At 42.6% G+C, this 19,805-nt stretch overlaps 1 protein-coding gene across 2 annotated transcripts in view; it reads right to left on the bottom strand.

The window, feature by feature from the left end:
• The window catches only part of nrp2b (neuropilin 2b), a 67,704-nt gene that overhangs the window by 28,917 nt on the left and 18,982 nt on the right, over nucleotides 1–19,805 (bottom strand). For both annotated transcript variants that reach the window (XM_058391713.1, XM_058391712.1), the window contains exons 4-7: nucleotides 13,482–13,709; nucleotides 11,546–11,701; nucleotides 10,600–10,769; nucleotides 8,279–8,434 (exon numbers count right to left, since the gene is read on the bottom strand). In XM_058391713.1, the coding sequence (XP_058247696.1) occupies nucleotides 8,279–8,434; nucleotides 10,600–10,769; nucleotides 11,546–11,701; nucleotides 13,482–13,709 (710 nt within the window). The remainder of the gene's footprint in view (nucleotides 1–8,278; nucleotides 8,435–10,599; nucleotides 10,770–11,545; nucleotides 11,702–13,481; nucleotides 13,710–19,805) is intronic.

The raw sequence follows: 19,805 nt of genomic DNA, 5'->3' as shown, positions 1-19,805 counted from the left end.
CATTTGAGTTTCAGCCAATGAAATGACTCTGATAACTGCTGGTTGGAATTCATTAACTATTTTCCTTTCAGCATTTTTTGTCCAAAATGCTTCCCAGGATGTGGTTTACTGGGAATCTGGAACAGGAGGATGTGATTTTGGTGACAAAGCAAACGAGTGATGGCTGATATGTATTTTTTATGTCTGATGCCCTGTTTATGTTTTCTCTCTTTCTCTTTGAGCAGAGAGGTGAGTGTGTGTGTGTGTATGTGCAAAGGTGAGCTAAGCAAAGTTGTTGTTGAGCAGGATAAGCGCTGAGCAAACTGAAAAGCTATGCTTTTGTTTGTTTTTAGTTTTACGTTACTGTCCTCTGAACAAGTCAAGGGGTATGAACATCAATAAATAAAAGCTCATGTGTGGGTGCGCTGTGCTCTGAAAGAAGTGTGCTTCCCCAGATTGTTAATCCCTAACAGTGAACATGGGATCTTATTGTACCAGAATGTAGATCATTTGCCTCTGATTAATGTGGATAGTATTCACCTAGTGAAATCTGTTCTAACAGCCTGAATGCAGCTGCCGACAGTGCATTCCAGTGACAGACTTATACCTTTTCCTGCAGTCTTACATTCATGCACACACACGCTTTGTGTTCACACTTTCTCACACACACACACACACCTGACGCTGCTCTCCTTGTACTAGCTTGGCCCCTGAGTGGTGTTACATTGAAAGACACACAGGTGCCTGTAGTGACAGACTCCCACATCCTGAAACAGGAGAGTTGCTGTCAAGCCCTGCCGTGAGCCGCCCGCCATCGACTGATCCAAGGCCACCATCACTCCCTCATTCTCTCTCTATCTATTACTCACTCTCCCATTCTCTCTCTTCACCCTATCAGTCTCTCTCTCTCTCTCTTTCTCTCTCTCTTGTTCGCTTTCTGCTCCACGCCTCTCTGTTCGAGTTTGCCTCATGCACCCTTCCCCTCCTATCTGTCTTTATCTCTCTTTCACACAGAACAGTCTCTGCAGTAGCTGTCACTCACACACTTCCTGTGTATAAGCACCGTTGCTATAACAAATGGCTGCAGCACATCATTGTGACATTCGAAGGCTTCAGTTAAATTGCAACTGTGCATTAGCATGCGCTGCACATCCGGGATTCCTACCCGTCCTGCAGATATTATTTCATAGTAGATGACGCTCAGTAGTAATTCCACACATGAGAGAGGGAGAAATAGATCCTATTCCTAGTGACTTTATCGGGTTATTATCAATGTAAAAATGCAGGACAGCCTACTATACCTGCATGTACCTTAGCAAATGTTTCTGTAATGGATTAGGAAACAGCATGGTTCACAAGGCAATCCAAATCTGATTTATTAAATGAGTGTTCATTTAAGCCGGTCTGATTTATTTGATCAGACTGTAATCACATTCACTCGCAGAGAAAAGCCAGTCAGCTTGCAACCAATATCACAATTTTGCTATAGATGATGTGTATCAGAACAATTTCCAGCCTCATTTCTATACCTATTTAGTGCAACAGTGACAAAAGTGAATAGTTTCTTTTAAAACTGAGAAAGAAGACATGCAGTTGTTGCTAAAGCCCCAAGATCTGTCTGTCTCTGACCCTGTTGTTTTTTTTTTCCTCCCTGATTCTCAGCTTGTTGCTTTCACCATGAACTGAATGCTGAAAAAACAACACATTAAAGCCTGAAATCTGATAAGACTGGTCAAGCCGATTCACATCTCCAGAAATCTGGACTGAATCGGATTTTAAAGCACATGCAAATGTGACCTATGTGATTTGAAAAGTCACATTTTGACTTTTAGATGCTCGGTCTATAGAAAATCAGACATGCCAAATATCAGATTTGAGTTACCTGTCTGAACACAGCAATGTATGTATTTGCAAGCAGGTTTCCTGAAACCTTTCAACCCTTCATCAGATGAGTAATGGCATATCATCACAATTACCCCATAACTTCACTGGTATTTATGTAGCGCAGAAACACCGGCTAATTAAGCGTAGTATTTTTATTTTTGTCTCTATGTCTGCCTGAGACAAAGAAAACCTTGCTGTACAGTGACTCTGTCCTTAAGTGGTATTTTAGAAGACTAAAGGGAGTATGTTGTAGCTGTGTTAGAAGGCCTAAAGGTCTGAGTGTAATCCACAGTAGAGAGGGAAACACAAGAGGAGCTGAGAGATCAGCCATGAACACTAACACTAACGCTGCTGCTAGGATATGCGCATAACACACACACACACACACACACTCACACACACTCACACTACAATTACATATTAAAGGTGGAGAGTGGTACTGGCTGAGGGGCATTTTCCCTTTTTTTAATGGAAAGCAGGCACTCATATTGTTTCCCCTCCTCCATCTCTTTATGCTTTCCTCTCCTCCACTCATGCTGCCTCAGTGCAGTGCAGGTTTTACGGCTGTGTAGGTTTGTGCTGAGCCGATCTCATTAGAGCCGGCTGACTGCAGTGCCACCTTTACGCTGATATACAGTACATGACTCTGCAGAGCCGGCAGGAGATTTACGGAGCCAAGACAAATCACTCACAGCCTTCTAAGGCCACAAAAACATTTGCGTGAGCAGCATTTTAAACTCACAATGTAAGATATTTCAATCCCCCCCCCCAAAAAAACAAAAAACATCTGCAATCTAAGTTATAAAAAAAGAAGAAGAAATGAACAAGAACCAGAACCCTGGTGAAAAGATCAGGATGCATGTAGACATTAGTTGAGAGGCATCTTTTCTAATAAAGTAGCCATCATAGATGTAGTTAATTATGTCTTTGGATATAAAGGGCCTAACTCTGCTCAGACAGATGGACAAGCCAGTGAGTGTGGGTGGAGGTAAACAGCTGTGTGAATAATTGAAAAGGGAAGTCTGCCAGTTTTTTCCTCCTGAATCCTCAGATAACTCCTCAGAGGACACTGAAGGGGTGATAGTTCACTAGTTCACCATCTTTGGGGAATCTGTGACCGACAGTTACTGAAGGCTTATACTAGAATACAAGGCATGAGTATGACCATGTGTGTGGTCCCCAGTGCTGGGATTATAGGGCTGTGTCTGGTGAGGAATATTTGACTGAATATGGGAAGGTGGGATGCAAAAATTCCAGCCTGAATTATTCAGTCTGTGTCTGGTGGCACTGTGGGATGGCTGAAATAGTAAAGAGCCCCTGTAGAGAGATGGAGAGAGGGAAAGACAGAGAGAGATGCATATAAACTGGTAGAGAGAGAGAGCTGTCTGTCATCATTTCAGAACTGTAAATGGTCTAGTGAATTGAGAAACGCTTAATTTTTAAGCATCCCTCCCCGTCAAAGCAAACAACAACTGAGGGAGAAAAAATATGAAAGGAAAAAAAAAACCTAGTGAAGAGAAGTAAAATGGAAAAAAAAAAGAAGAAAAAACAGAAAGGGGGATGAGAGAAAAGGACTGTGTATGCTATGGAGATATCATTTTTGAAATGGAATAAAGGTCCATAAAAAGGCAAAGAGGAATGACTTACAGTGAAAGTCGTTTGAGGAACGTGAATGACGGGACAAGCAGAGACACACCAGGCATCTTGACTAATTGTAAGGAACAGTGGAGTAGGCAGTAACCTAGAGGAAGTCTCCATTTTACCTTCACATGCATGTCTAATGCAGCCAGCACCTAAGCGCCCTCTTCAAATACTATCACCCAAACCCCCCCAACACACACTCCCTTCTCATCCTGCTCCTTTCTTTCTCTCTCGGCTTCCAGAGAACAGATGTATTGAGTCCAGGAGGAGGATTTCAACACCACCGAAGAGCAGAATATTCCCTCCTTTGCTACCTGCCTTCAATGCTGCCTCGGTCTTTGCATTGGCATGCTGCCGCACTGTTTGCCTTCAAACTGATAGCACCGGTGGGAAATGCAGTCGGTGCTCATTCCTCTGCTCCAGCAATTACTCTATATTACTCTATCTCATGTCTCCCTTACTCTCTCTTTCCCTCTCTGTCATCATGGCCTTCTCTCAGCGTCTCTCTCACCACACCACAGCATTTCAGATGAAGACACTGACAGAAAAGGCTGGTTCCAGTTGGCTTAAAGCCAGCGATGACTCAGTAAGAGAGAAGGAAAGATGGCGAGAAGTGAGGGGCAAACACTGATAGGGATTTGATGTTGTTTGTATACAGCAGACTTCATCAATCCCTGCTTCTCCCCAGGTCGGTCTCTCTTTGTCCTTCCTCTCACATGCACACAATCCCTCTTCTCTAACTCTTCCGCACTGTCTCTATCTCCATCCATCTGTTGTCTCATGTCTCTCTTTATGGCTTTCTCTGAACCTCATCCCATTCCAACTCCACATTGGCCCTGGATCACTGGCCTTGGCCTCTCTCCACTGCCGGTGTGCAGCACCGTGGTCCTGCTGAATGCTGTCAGTGTGCTTGCTGACTGATGGCCCATGTGACTTTTCAGAGAGAGGTGAGATATTCTGTCATCACCCATCTCAGCCTGGCTTGGGGCTAGGAATCTAGACTAAGGCAACAATAGGACATGTATACACAATTTGTTATTTGTCCATGAGACAAGGTTCTCTTAGTCTGCTTAGTATAACCATCAGACCAAGCAGACTGATTAAGACATAATTAACAACAAAAGGGTCTCGGTTTAAAAAATTACGCTGTCATTATCTTACACTTTGGTGGGTTTTTAGCTTGCTTAAACCATAGACACAATCCAGTGAACAGTTTCCATGTAATGCTTATGCAAATATGAATAATCTCTACTTCTAAACTGGATATTACTTTGGCATCTAAATTTTACGATGCCGCATATGTTTGCTTAGTTGCTATTGCGTGCTAGTTTACTGGATTATTTGAGGACGGAACAAACTTAGTGCTAGTCCAGTGGCTAGCAAGTCAGCCATATCAGCTGTGAGGGCATGTAAGCTAATAAATATTAGCCAGAAAATAGCTATTTAAGAACTCAAAAAAATACACAAATATGACTGATTGTTAAGCTAAGTGAAAAAACAAGGGGAATGACTGATAGGGATAGTTGTTACCATATCCTTCTAGCTGCCTTTACATTGGGACACAATGAGAAACTAGCTTATTTTCATCATCTCACAATCTCAGTAAAGCAACTAATGGACTAAAACTGGAGTCCATTCTGCAGAAGCATCTCCAACACCTATTTCGACAGTAAAGGAACTGTGGAAGCATCTAAATCTTCTGTAAATGTTCTCCACTATAGTACCAGTATTCTGCACTAAACATAAACTATAGCTACATCAAAAGCTGCTGACGGAGGAAATAATACCTATACTCAGGGAATCCATTTTCCGCTTACAGAACTGATACTCCCTCATCACCTCTAGCTGTCATGTCTCCTGAATGGCACTCCATTCTCGGTGTGGTGTGCAGTAAAATAACAAAGAGCAGAACACCAGACACAGGGGACGTCATGTGGGGTTGGGCTGCAGTCTTGCATGATCGATGCTCTCCGTCAGGATCCAAGTAGCGCTGAGAGACAGACTGAGCTGCATGACTGCTGTCTTCATCGCAGTCATGATCCGTCCTCGGTGTCCCGCCTCTGTGTGTTGCACCGCCCCAAGAGCTTTCAGCATTAACACACAAAGCATATGCGCCATACTTCTTGTCCTAACAGCAGTATTAAACCCCAAAACGCATCCACCAGACCTAGATAATGATCCAGAACAGCAGTGGAATTTGAAGGGGTTGTCACACGGGTGTTAAGGGGTTGTGTGGAGGAAGCACGGCTCAACTGTAAATCAAATATGGGGAAAACACAAATATTTGGCTTAGGTTCTGTTTTCTTTTTTCCCTTGTCGAGTGGACGGAGATTAAGACCTCTCGAGACTACATGGTTCCCGCTGATCTGAAACAAAGTAACACTTGTGGAAGCAACATAAATTGTCCTGTCACTGCAGTGATGGCTTTATCAGATGCACTGGCTCTTTCGCAGGAGAGAGGGAGTGATTGGTCACCACGGTGTGGGAGAAAGGCAGGAGAGAGATTGAATCATGAGTGTGTGTGTGTGTCTGTGTGTGTGCTTTTGTAAGGGAAAGACTTCTGGCCAGGCCTGAGTGTACACATCCCTTCAGCATGTTAAACTGTCTATCCTACTTACAAACAGACAGACCAGCAATTGGTGCTCTCTCTCTCTCTCTCTCTCTCTCTGTGTGTGTGTGTGTGCTCTTATCAGAGCTGATTTAGCTTGCAGTGAATGAGGCTGGTGCAGGTAATTTGGTTCGAGGACAGAGAGGGAGAAGGAAAGGTCATCTCTGTTGAACTGCCACAGAGACGGAGACAACCAGAGGAGCCATTAAGCACTGCAATGCTGCAACCACACTTTCAATATGACACACACGCATACACACATTAGAACATTCACTAAAACATACGGCTTTGTTAAGCTTGATGTTTACCACAAATGTACTATTTACCAGAAATATACTACTACCTAAACTTTTGCCTCGTTTGTTCTAAAGTAATACCTCTGAACATGTTTTATACCAATAAAATAATTAAAGCAGATCAACACGTCATTGTAAAACGGCTGCACAAAAAAAGCTGCATATATAAGATGGATATCTAACTATCTTAACATGCAGGCTCTGTGGCTAAAAGTTTTCAGATCATTATGACCATAATTATGCATATCAGACATCACATGGCCTCTGAGGTTTTAATGGAAATAAGGACAAGGTATTTGCTCATAAATGCCTTTATAACAATTTTGACCCAAACACCAAACACATCTAAAACCACTTAAGAGGAATGAGTCATTTAAAATGACATTTTGTGAGAACGGGGTTATTATAAAACATTTAATGTCATTTCTTTTAGATGTAATTTTACATCCCTTATACTGGTGCAGTTAGTTAAATATTTCTAACACACACCTAGCCCACAACAAGCCTTAGAACACTGATATACCATTACACAGTTGTATTCTCTATCCATACAGATGCGTAGAAACCCAGAGGCACACACACACACTATCATGATCCATGTACAATCTGAGAGCCTGTGTGGTCTCCTGCTCTTCTGCTGAGGATATGCTGTTTGACTAACACCAGTTCCTGCTCATAGAGTTCCCCTTTCTCCATGCTAAAGGTTAACAAATCAAAACGCACCTCTGAGTGCAATCCATGACAACACATATCACATTACCGACTAGTGAATGGGTGCTAGCGTGGGTGGATGTGTCTATCACCGAGTACACGTCTGGATCAGTTTCAGAGCTGGCACATTTTTCTATGTCAATCCAAATTGTAACATTTGGGATTTAGAAAAACGCCTGAAAGCACTCAGACAGGCAATCTGTCTGTAGAGTGGTACCATTTGCGCCTCTGTAAAGAATGCCAACATAAATGTACTGTATATTGCTTCAGGTTTAGGAAGAAATAGTTTAAAAACGGGGGCGAATTGGTACATTGATATCCACTGTGTCATAATGCCACTTCTTAATAAAGGTTAGAGCATAAAGAAAGTGAATCGACTGTACAGAGCTCACTGCGATGCACAGAGCCCAGAGATTTGCTGGGGGGATTAAAGCAGCGGGGAGTCTACAGTTATACACTCCAACACCAGTCCCCAGCTGTTGCTAATGTTTTTTCTTCACTCACTTCCCCTGATATCATCACCCCAAAAGCACAAATTTTACACATTCTTCAGTAAGTCAGAGCTCCAACCAGATTTGTCAGGCTTTTCGGGTAATAAAATAAAAGGTCAGTGGTGTCCACTGTTCCCTAAACATGCACTCTGCACAGTTCTGAATCAGAAAAGCTCCTCTCTGATTACTTTTGCCACCTCTTTCCATTATCTACATCTTTGGTTCCTAATTTTTCTCTCCTTCCATGGTAAACACCCCCACCCCCACCCCCCATATCTCATGTGCCTTTTTCTCCCTGCCCCCTCTTTTGATCCCTTCACATCTGCCCGTTTGTTCACTCCATCATTCAAGGCTGAGTGCAGGAGACTTGTGGGAAACCGAGTCCTTTGGGGACGTCTGCTGGTTACTTCCCCTCTCCAGTTTCTCCTCTCAGCCTGAGAATAGGGTACCATCAGGGCAAGAAATGAACTCTATCACCCAACTAACCTGTAGCAATCAGTCTAGAAGATGTCATTCAGGAGAAATGTGGCTTTTATTTCTGGCCTTTCTTTTTCCCTTTGCTGGATTTCTTGGACAGTTCTATTAGGAGCAGCACTTCATAAACAGTGATAAACAACCAATGCACAAAAGCAAGAGAGTAAAAAACAGCCACACTTATGGGGTCTTACCTTGTGGTTCTTGCCGTGGCGGTACACCATCCAGTCCTCGCCATTGGTGCTAACCTCCAGTTTGAAGCTGGTGACATAATAAGACTTGTGCGTCTCTTTAGAGATGGCTCCCTGGGTGGCGATGCCGGCCAGAACCTTTAGGAAGTGCAGGTCCACCTAAAGGAGGAGAAAAAGAAAAGATAAGCTGTGAACATTACATTCAGAGAAAAAGAGACAATAACATGAGAAAAATGATGCAGGGAAAAGGATTGGACAATGCAATAATGTTATTGTTAAAACCTGTTTTGGTATCAATTCAGCAAACAAATATCATCATGCAAATTATTTATCATATCCTTTTTCACCATCTTCCATATGTGGTGAAGTGGGATGCAAAAACAAGGAAGTGGAATTAAGTTCTTGTGAAAATTTTGCCTTCTTCAAATGTAAGGATTCTGCTTCTTACTGCAAATGCAGTGCTATCAGTCTGTTCCCTGACATTAGTCACATTAATCACTTATCTCAGATCGATACGGAACAGGACGCAGCTCTGCTGCATCACAGCATCGGGGATGAGCAGGAGAATGACGATAGTATGCCTTTACTTCCTGCCTTCAGGTGGGCTTCCTATCAGACATCTCACAAAAATATAAAAAAGGGGGCTACCCATGAGCCCCTGCTCTATCTTCTCAGCTAGGTGTCACTTGAACACAAGGAGGGTAACTGTAACATTTGTTATCTGTCAGGAAGGCTGGCATAACTTTCATACACACACACACACACACACCTCCCTGTGTGTTGCTGCTTAGGGCCACAAAGAAACACACCTACACAAAAAAATCAATAGCACAGAAGACTGCTGCTAACTATTTATTCCTGGGAAAGGACCATCATCAATCAAGTGGCTGTTACCATCAGAGCCGGGTGCACATCATCAACCCAAGAGAGAGAGTGAGTGTGTGTGTGTTTGTGTGTGAGGGAGAGAGAGAGAGAGAGAGAGGGAGGAATGCAGCAGCCTCTTCATCTTGAGAGAAAGCCAAAGTGAGCTTCTTGCAAACACACCATTGTACAACACATCAGTTCAGGAAGAAAAGTGATGAAAAAAGTGAGTGAGAGCATGCAAGAGAGAAAGAGGGAGGCAGAGAGACAGAGATAGGGCCAGATTGTTCCTGCCTCTGTGACACCTGAAAAACAGCCAGGAGGGGAGGGAAGTGATGAGATCTTAATGGTCTACCGCAGGCAGTTCAGATAGAAGGTCTCCTCTGAGACACACACACACACACTCATACATACAGCTTAGCCATACTACACACCACCACACCACCGTGGGCAACAGTGTGAAGCAACTGCTGTGCTTGCCCACCTCAAATGCCCATGTGTGCTTAGACTCACACAATTCACACAGTCTCAATCCCAACACACACATACACACCCCCACTGTAACACATAGTAATTTATATCAGGTTAGACTGTGATGTGATGTGTGGCTCTGAGGGTCCAAGGTGACGTGATGTGTGAACGCAGCACATCAGCCGGTGGATGAATACAAATGACAAATCTGAGCCGTATCAACACTTATGTAAATCTGTTAGATCTACCACTGCACTGGTGTGATATCCTATAATGAGTCAGAACTGTAACACTACTGTAGCTGAGACTTCTATATGGTCAGATTTCTTCAAGTCCAGATTACTAACAATGAACCAGAATGGTTTCTATAGCGGATGTCCAAAAACCCCAAATCCATTTATGTAAATTACTTAAATGAAAGAAACCCATCAGACCAGAGACTAGCTACGTGTCCAGAGACATTAACTCAGTAAAGAAGGTTAAAGAAACGATGCATTTAATCTGTTCAGAGTCAAGAGTGGTAACATGAAGTGGCACTACAAAACAAAACACATGAACCAATCAATAATGATTAAGCATTAAATGCAGACTGCCATTCGGTCATCATAGCTGCTTATCTGAGCGAGGAATTTCATGGGTCTGGACCTTCACAAATTTGACTTGAAAATCCCTGCTGTAGTATGTCTTAAAAAAAGTGATTTCCTAAAGCCCTTTTGGGACTTGAATGCGAAACATTGGCACAATGAGAAAGGACAGACTGATGTGTGAGAGAGAATATAGCTCTCATTACTCTCCACACTAACAATAGCCCAGCGTCTCCTAAGCCTCTGCCTTCTGAGCACACTGCCTGTGTGTCCTGTTAATAAAACGTGGAAGCACCCAGAAAAGGTTATGGCATTTTCTTTTGGAATATGACAGAGGATTATAGAAATAGAGAAGGATTGTGTGTGAAAGACAGCAAGAACGAATCCTTGTGGTAGGTGTAGGCTCACCTGTATGTACTCTTTGTTGCTGTCTTCGCTGGGCGTCCAGGCGTTGTTGTCGTAGTTAAGACGAGCCTGCCGTGGAGACCACAGTCCATCGCTGAATGATGAAGACGCTGTGATCTGGTCGTCTGTGATCCGGCCTGACTCCATCCCGAAAGGACTGCTACAGTGAAAATCTAAAACAGGACACAACATTTATGCTACTAAAGGCAAAGAGAATACGTCTCTACTGCATTATTTCTGATTCAGGTTTATTTCTTCATCTAAAAAGTGCTTCCTGTGCACAAGACTGCTGTTAGAAACACATAGATGATTAAAAGCCTCTTTAAACCTCGGAAAAGTGCTATGTTTTTCTGCATCTTGACTGAAACTGGGGTTACATAGTTTTTAAGTTTTTCGTTTTTAAGTGCCATGTGGATGATGAATGATGTGCGATCCATGTTATTAAAAAGTAGTTCAAAGATTTTACTGCTCACAGCATGGTGACCGACAGCCAAATAAATTATGGCTCGTTCAATTGTATTTTATGAACATTAGTCATTTTTGCACTGCTGCTGGACACGTTTGTGGCAGATAGTACCTCTTTATCGTTCCCTATAAATTATTTATATATGTTCTCTGGTTTGTTGCAGTTTACAAAAAAATAAAGAAGATTCTACAGTGGAGAATGGAAATTTGCTAGAGACCCTAGTAACTCAGATTTACCTTTCAGTAGTCATTAGTAGATCTATAGAATCTATAGAATTTATAGAATTTATTCTATAAATATAGAATTTAGAATTTATTCAGGTTTGCTTAAGAAACAAACAGTCCAGTCACCTTCCTGACCACTTCCTGATTACGATGAGTGTTATTCCTGGTAGAAGTAGTGGGTCATATCATTGCATTTAATATTTAAAAAAATAATATTAAAAATAATATTAAAAAAAACACTTTAAGAAACAATACTTACTGTCATTAACCTCTTTTAAAGTCATGTTATAGCTTGCAGAAAAGCCATCTTTCGCCACGGCCATGTCCGTGTGGAAGGTAAGTGAGAGAATCCCGGTGGATGACTGGATTTCAGGCGGAATTTTAGTCCCACAGTGGCGTCCAATAAGAGGTCCAACTACAAAACACACAAATTAAAAAACGTGACCATCCCACTCAGCAATTACAGCAATATCCTGCATCCTGAGCTGTTCCCACAGTTATGTAATGAACAACAGACTTTTTTCCTCATAGTTCTCAGACAGTTTCACTCAAGGCTGGACTTTAAAGCATTAAATCCAGCCAGGCGAATGATGGCAGACCCAAGGGAAAAACAGAGCCATGTGAAGTCCAGTGTGTGTCAGGTGTGCATTGCTACTGTAGTCACACTGAGGTGGAAAGGGACTTCTCCCTAATGAGGTGTTTTACTTTATCCTGGTCTGACTCCTCTCACAATGAGGGCCTTCATCTTCAAAATAGAGTTATCCATCTCTTTCGCTCTATCTCTCTCTCTCTCTCTCACACACACACACACACTCTTTCTTTATTCTATGGGTCCTTTGTCTAAACTGATTCTTTACTTTTGCTGATTCTTTACCAGATTTTTGACCAAACTACACCTTTCATTTATTTTGGCTATGCATTAGGAATTTTCTAGTCACCCAGTATCCTAAAATATAGAATTTAACACCCAACCCATACACACACACACACACACACACACACAAACAAACACGTGCAAGAAAAATAGTCCTTTATTGATTACACACATTGATTTTCTCCCCTTTACGAGACAGAGGAGATCTGAAGTAGAAATGTCTGTTGAACAAACGCTTCAGATAACTCATTCTCTCTGCTGACAGCTAGGACAGTCGGCAAAACAAGATGTAGTGTGAAATAAATGTGAGGCAGCCAGTTTAGATCCAAGAGCTGCGCTCTATCCTCAAAGGACTCGCAGCTTTCAGATCTGTGGATGCATCCACTCGTATATGAGTGGACAGCTCATTGATCGATCGCAGGGCGTTACGGGGGAGGAGAGCTCTAGCTCTTGAGGAGTGACGGATAAACGTTCGTAATGAAGTTGATGGTGAAAGTCATTTTAGACTTCAATGACTCTCAGTACTCAGTAGTCATCTTCAAATCCTGTTGTAGTGGCTTATCTAGAAAGCAGCACTCATCTGTATGAAGTGTGTGTGTGAGAGAGAAATCTGGCTCCGGTATAGGACTGAGTTTCCATAGGGTCTGAAGTGGGCTGAGGAGCAAATGACTCACGCATGTGACACTATTACACGAGATTGAGAAAAGAAAGAATATAAGACAAGAATTAAATCCTATTTCGGTATTATTCACGCCCTATTTTTACTCTACTGATAAGTGTTAACACCACCACTCTTCTTTCTCCTTCGGTGTCTTTTGTCTTGCCTACCCTCTCAGTCCCTTTCCATATAGAATAATATGGGTGCAATGGCTTCGTGGCCCGACTGGCAGAGATAAGGCACTGAGGCCTGAGGCTGTGCTTTCATCTTCCAACGCACTGCTCTAAAATAACAATTAGACTAGCAGGCTGAGCATCATGGCAGCTTCATGGCTCAGCTCTACACTGGCACGGCTGCTGTCAGATGGCTTTGAGATGGGCACACCGCCTAGCCAGATGGTTAGCAAGTGCAACACACTATGTTGCTATGCAGCCGCAACATCCACATGATGACTGAATTATGGTTTTATGTGGAATTGAGGCTACAGATTTGCATGGAAACAGACAACCAGGTCAAAAGGATGGTGGATTGAAATCCTCTTAAATGCACTCCACTGTGCACTACTGGCGGCTCCAGACTCTACAACACTAGGGCACTAATCCCAATTGGCAGAAAAAAACACGGCACACTTCGTACTGTAGGATTACAAGCGTCTAGACTTACCCTGCGGCAGGCCGTCCCACACTTCCAGCCAATCGTACTTGCATTCGCCTTCTGAGCCTTGCAAAGGGTCATTTTCCAGGTCAAAGGTCATGAAGGTGAGCGTGACCTCCATGTGGGGAGGGACAATGATGATGAAGGTGCACTCCAAGTTGTGAGGGTACTTGTCAGGGAAACCGGGCGACTCGATCACACCTGATGGACTGGTGAAGTTTCTGGAGCAGTCAGAACCTAAAGCAAGCAGGAGATAACTGGGGTTAAAGAAGAGCAGAAAAACAGAAGAGATTATACACACTCACTGCTGCGATAATCTAAGAGCTGACTGGAAACTCTATCCATTACATTCACACGCAGTCACACAAAAGCATGGGTCGACAGTACCGCAGCGAGCTGCCTGATGGTACACACTGAAGCCTGTGAATATTAGATCATTCATCACAGCGTAGCATTCAATCTACACTGAGAAATGCTCCATCTGCAAAAGAGCTGAATGACAGTGATATCCTGACCTTGGAGCTGTTGTCAATACTCACTCAATGCCTGTCAGGGAACCTTCTACAGCTCTGAATCTTAGTCACTGATAATGCTGCCGCTTTTACAAAAATGCACAAAATTTCTTTTGACTGCTGAACATTTTCAGCCACTTTATAGAAGCATGACACTTGAAATGTTCTACCCACAGCTATCTGTGATGATCTGGGTGTATGGTTGGCGTTATTATCTTAAAAGATGTACCCAGGCTTTGGGATAAGATATTATGATCTCATCCAACTGCATTGACTGTTTATTTCAGGCACCAGATAACTATTTCACATGCATCAATTTTGATATTTATTCACTGCTGGCTGGTAAGTCAAACACTTCAACATGATTTTACTCCAACTTCCAGTTTCAAAAGGAAATACATGATAATACAGAATCAAATCAGAACTAAAAGACCATTTCTTAGTGCCTTTAGACAATATATGTCACATAGGTTGTAATGACATCCAGTTTAATTTGGCTTCTTTCTTTTCTTTTCTTTTTCATGAAGAAACTTGTATTTTATTTAATAATTTTTTTTAAATGTACCTTGCCTGACATAGCCTGAGTGGGGAAAACAATGTCTTAGAGTCTTATACATATGCACACTTCAGAGATCAGTCTTTTTCCCAAGCATAAGCGCTCCTCTTTGTGAAGATAAAGGTAAAAAAAAGAGTACAGAATAAGCCCACCTGCAGTGTTATTGTTTCAAACCCAGACAGCAGAGCTTTATGGGGGATCTGTGCTGAGCGCTCCAGGATGCTTCTATAAAAGATGTGTGACCGACTTCTAGAGCGGAAATCTCTGTCTGTGTGATCAGCTCGCTCAGAGCAGGGAAGCGTGCATAGCAATTCTCTAATTCATATTTCATACCTCTGTTGTTTGTGTTTCTCTATGCCCCCATCCCTGCTCTTTCTTTCACCCAGTATCCCCTTTCCTCAGTACATGCGAGGTTAAAGCAAAAGTGACTTTTTATTACAAGGAGAAAGCTGAACAACTAAACAAGCTGCCATCCCAAAGGATGCACTCAGGGTCGGGCTGCTCTCCCAGGGCATCGTGGGTATTCAAACGTATGCCCAGTCATGCTTCACCTTCAACAGTTCCACACGTGTTCTACATGCCAACTTCCCTCTGGCTCCCAAACACAATGGCAGGTGGCACACCCCTGCACTGACTCTACAGAGACACTCAGTCTCTGTGCACAGAAGGAGAAACCCTCATGCATACACAGAGACACACGATATGATATCTCATGGAATGTTTTAAATCTGTTACTCGTCTCATTAAGACTCAAACAGATGGGACTGATGTATAGTAACTAAATCCAGAACTACCCATAAACTAGGCATCTGTTTCCCACGGCATACCTGTATCCTGTAGTAGTGGCATCATTTCCTGTGTGACGCTAGTCTTAACAGTAAACACTAACAACAGAAACAATAGACAAGCTTTAGACTTCCTGGTTGTGGTTAATAAGTATGATATCCAGCACTCCTGAAGATTGCCATGCCATATGGTCTAGCTAGCTAGAGCTCTGTCAAAATAGCAGCTCTGTTGACAGTAACAACTGTTTTTGACCAATTAATGTTTGGAATTGTTTCAAGCTCCACCCACATGTCCTTATTAGGTTCTACACTGGAGAGAATTCAGCACTGGTTATGACATGGGTCACAAAATCAGGGTAGGAATAGTTATATTTGTATTTTACATCGTAATAACAAATGGACTCATATCACAGAAAACAAAATTCTAAGAATTTTCTAGCCACCACTGACCAAAAAATTTAATACACATATTCAACTCAAGGAAAAGGGGGCAGAATTAGTCGAGCAGTTACTAGTTACTCTCTCATATGCTGAAGAGAGGCAAGCTTCATATAAGTATGTGTATATCATATGTGATCTGTTGACAGGAGCCTGGAATAGATAGTGTGAGCTCAGGAAGGGGGTAACATATCAGGGCATCAAAGAACAAACAGCCAGTAATCTGCAGCTCTTAACTCCTAAATAACTGTACTGCTTTAACTATTTATACTTTGCTGACCAGCTGCGAGCCTGACAGCAACACGTGTAGCGTCTCACAATACCCAGGCCGAGAAGGAGCAATAACTGTGCTATAAACAGACACACACAAACACAGACCGACACCTGAATATGCATGTTTACACACACACTGTACAAGGCTCTCTTCCTCTCTCGGCTCCCAGCAGCCTGGTCTTTACATGGCTCCTGGCACCATGCGGAGATTAATAGAGCTCTATATAAGGCTTTAGAGTAGGAGACAGGGTCCCAGAGTCTGAAGACTTACTGAGCGGTCACAGATGTCCAGTGGGACAAGTCTGGACCTGTCCTAGGCTCTAGATTAACACACAGTCTTATGTGCCTCGTCAGAGAGAGCTCACAGGGAGTCTAGCTCATAGAAAGATTGAGCTGCAGGGACCAGCTGGACTCGGTTTGTGTTACACGCTGTCCCTTCTCCTTCTTCTCAACCTGCACCTCAACCATTCTGTACATCTGTTTCATGCCTGTATACATGGGTGTACATCCGTAACCTTTTCTGACATGCATGTCTGCATGAACATTCACCTGATTATAAATACATTCACATTTGAAAATATATCGTTAATGATTTTGTTGCTTTGATACTCGAAATCCAATAAACAGAGCCTGTGTAAATGTAAAGTAAATGTATATCAATTACATTATAATGTGCTTTTCCCAGAGCATCATGGGTACTGTGATACGCATCATGTCTTGTAAACTGTTTTGGGAATCACATCCCTAATTCATTTCTATTCACGGCAGCTGACTGGACATTGAAATATTTCTTTATTGTTTCATTTTCCCGGCTAAGCAATGCTAAATATTATATATAACATATAATGCTGGGTTAAGGCTGTAGGTTGGACTCTTACTGACCTTCCCTTCCCATTTCTGACTTTTTAGGTCACTTGATTCCTTCCTTACACATGACCCTTCACTTCTATGCACACACACACACACACACACACAGCTGCTATCACATACTGTATGGGAGCATATATCACTTGCCTCCACTGCTGATTTCCTCACATTAGTGGGTCAGCTCGTCTCTGCTGCCAGTGCTTTAGCCTGCAGAAACAGATCTATTCTGATACCCCAGCATACCGTCACCCACTCAGCAATTTCCTTACACTGAAAAGTGTGTCTTAGTGTGACCCAAGATGACCTCCTTCGCCTACATAGTCAGTAAGAAAGACAGTATCACAGACCCTTACCGTGGCTCTCTACTGCACTGCACTGTGTACGCATGAGTAAACCTAATGCCAACAGCCTTTTGTCTGCACTCACTAATTCATGTTTGTTAGTCTGGAAAACCGTCAGCTCAGTACACCAGGGGTTCCTTTCTGATCCACGGCAAAGAAGTGCCATAACTGGGTCATGTGTTCGAACCTGGGCTGTCTGTAGCTCCGGGGGAAAGGGGAGGGATTGTTATTGTGGAGCACTGCTGGGTAGAACTGGAAACGATTGTCATGGATGAGTGAACTCTATGTGTGTGAGACAGCTTCTTGTTGCCATGTAATGTGTGCGAGTGTGTGTCTGGAGGGTACTAGCACCGGGAGCCGGCATTTATTCACATCTAAGCATTCGTGTCATGCTGATACAGAAGCAGTCCACATTTCTGGACAGTGTCTGCAGCTAAAATAAAATGTATTACAAAGACCTGAGCTCAAAGTGGAACAATTTTATGACTAAGCTTGTAGACATATTTCAGAGCAAAACAAATCCGCCTCAGTCATCATTAACAATCCTGAACTATAATGAGTGGTGTTTGGTGTGTGATGTGATCAGTAATACAGCGCAGAGAAACCGCCTGAGAGCATTATCACCATCCGTCAAAAGGCTTTAATTCACATGAGCACACGATACAGCCGCGTCCAGACTGTACAGCCCGGGGGGAGTGAAAGAGAGAAGGGGCAACTGGGTGATATGGTAATAGCTGTGGGGAAGCTGGATATTAAGCTCTCACTGGATTTCCTTGGCTCCTAACATCTACTTTTCCAGCTCTCTAATGGTGGAAAACAAAGTGATTGAGTCTGGGAACTGTAGCCGTGGCAACAGTAGGACTGGATTATATGTACGGTTGAGTAAACTAAAGTGTGGTTTGTGGGGGAGGTTTAAAGGAACTCTACAGGATGGAAATTGGTTTAATACAGACGCTCAGACATGCAATAAACTATGCATTTTAGGGCTGGTTTGTGTCTCTGCAACTGCGAATCTGTGAAGATGTACATGCATACGTGAATCCGTACTGTATACATGTAATACAAAGCAAGAATCATAAATGTGTGCACTAGGGGGCAGAGTTTAATGTACCAAGAAACAATATACAGAAAATTAAGATGAATGTGTCACATTTCAACAGCTAGAACAAGCATAGCACTGGGACAGGTCTGTTAATAATATGTCACAATATTGCGCAAAAATTTAGATTCTTGTCTAAAATTTCAAGTCAAGTCCCAACAGAATAACATCAGAATTAGCGTTTGCTTCACTCCCAGCACCTCAGACTCATCCAACATATAACTATAATTTTAAAGGCATGCCCCTGGGCTCCTCTGTGACTTCCACTTACCCACAACCCTGTTTCCTGTGACTTGATGCAAATACATTTGCAGGAGTATAAATCAGCCCTCGGGGTACAAAACATGTCACTGTGGAGCTACTCTCAAGGGTATATCTTTTTTTTCTTTTCTTTTACCTTTCATTACCTGGAACAGTGAATGTAATGTACCATTAAACTACATTTAAGGACCAGAGACTGTTGTCTGTGTGAGGATACATTTACACTGAATGTACCTCAGGGACAAAAGAATGTACCTGTATCGTATCTTGTTCCGACAGCGAAGCAAGGTATTAGACATTAAATTCACATAATCGCTGGTCCACAGACAAACAACTTCAGAGCAATCAAGTTTGACGGATTAATGATTTTGTGAAAACTTAACAGCAAATCCTACAGGCATTTATATATATATATCTTTTTATTTTTTACATTTGCTAATATAAAGCTTTGCCACTGGCAGGCTATCATCAGGAAGCTGTTAGCTCATGTGGGATTTTTCCACTGTAGGCGCTAATACAACACATTACAAATTGCTGTGTAATGACAGATAGGAGAGTCGTCTAGGACCTCTGGTGATACAATGCAGAAACACTGAAATACTCTGTCCTGCTGCAAGGTAGAGCTAGGTGTAGCTAAGATCAGTATGAGAAGGGGCAGTCCAGCACTGACCTGGGCAGAGGAGTGGAGGCTAGATTTCCTCTCCACAGGAGGAGGTAGTTTGATAGAGGCTTTTTTCCCAGCAATCTGTGCCATGCTGAGCAGACACACCTCCAGGCTGTGTATTTACTCAAGATTTCTATCACTGCTGGAGAATACAGCACTACTTCTGCCAACACAGACATGGTAAACAGAGCTCACAGCCCAGGCCTTAGTCTATTCCTTCTTTCATTGGATTTTTTTTCTCAATGCTTGCTTGTTTTCTTTTCTTCCTGCTTGTCTTTTTTTTGTCTTCCCTTTTTCCTTGGGCTTGTTTTGCATCTCATAAAACATGGTTTGTCGGCACACTCTGGCAACAGGCTGGCAAGTTCAAATTAAACAGCAGTGGATGGGGGAGGCACACCACACATCATCAAATTGGTTTTTGTGTTTTTTTTCCAGCGCACACACTTTCGAATTCTATAAATCTCTTTATCTTTGCGCTCCAATCCAGCACACACATGCTCCCACACACAATTTCACCCGAATCCTCTAAGGTGTTAC

Source organism: Hemibagrus wyckioides, linkage group LG06 (assembly GCF_019097595.1).
Source record: "Hemibagrus wyckioides isolate EC202008001 linkage group LG06, SWU_Hwy_1.0, whole genome shotgun sequence".
NCBI lineage: Eukaryota > Metazoa > Chordata > Actinopteri > Siluriformes > Bagridae > Hemibagrus > Hemibagrus wyckioides.
This window is presented reverse-complemented; position numbering and strand designations above follow the sequence as displayed.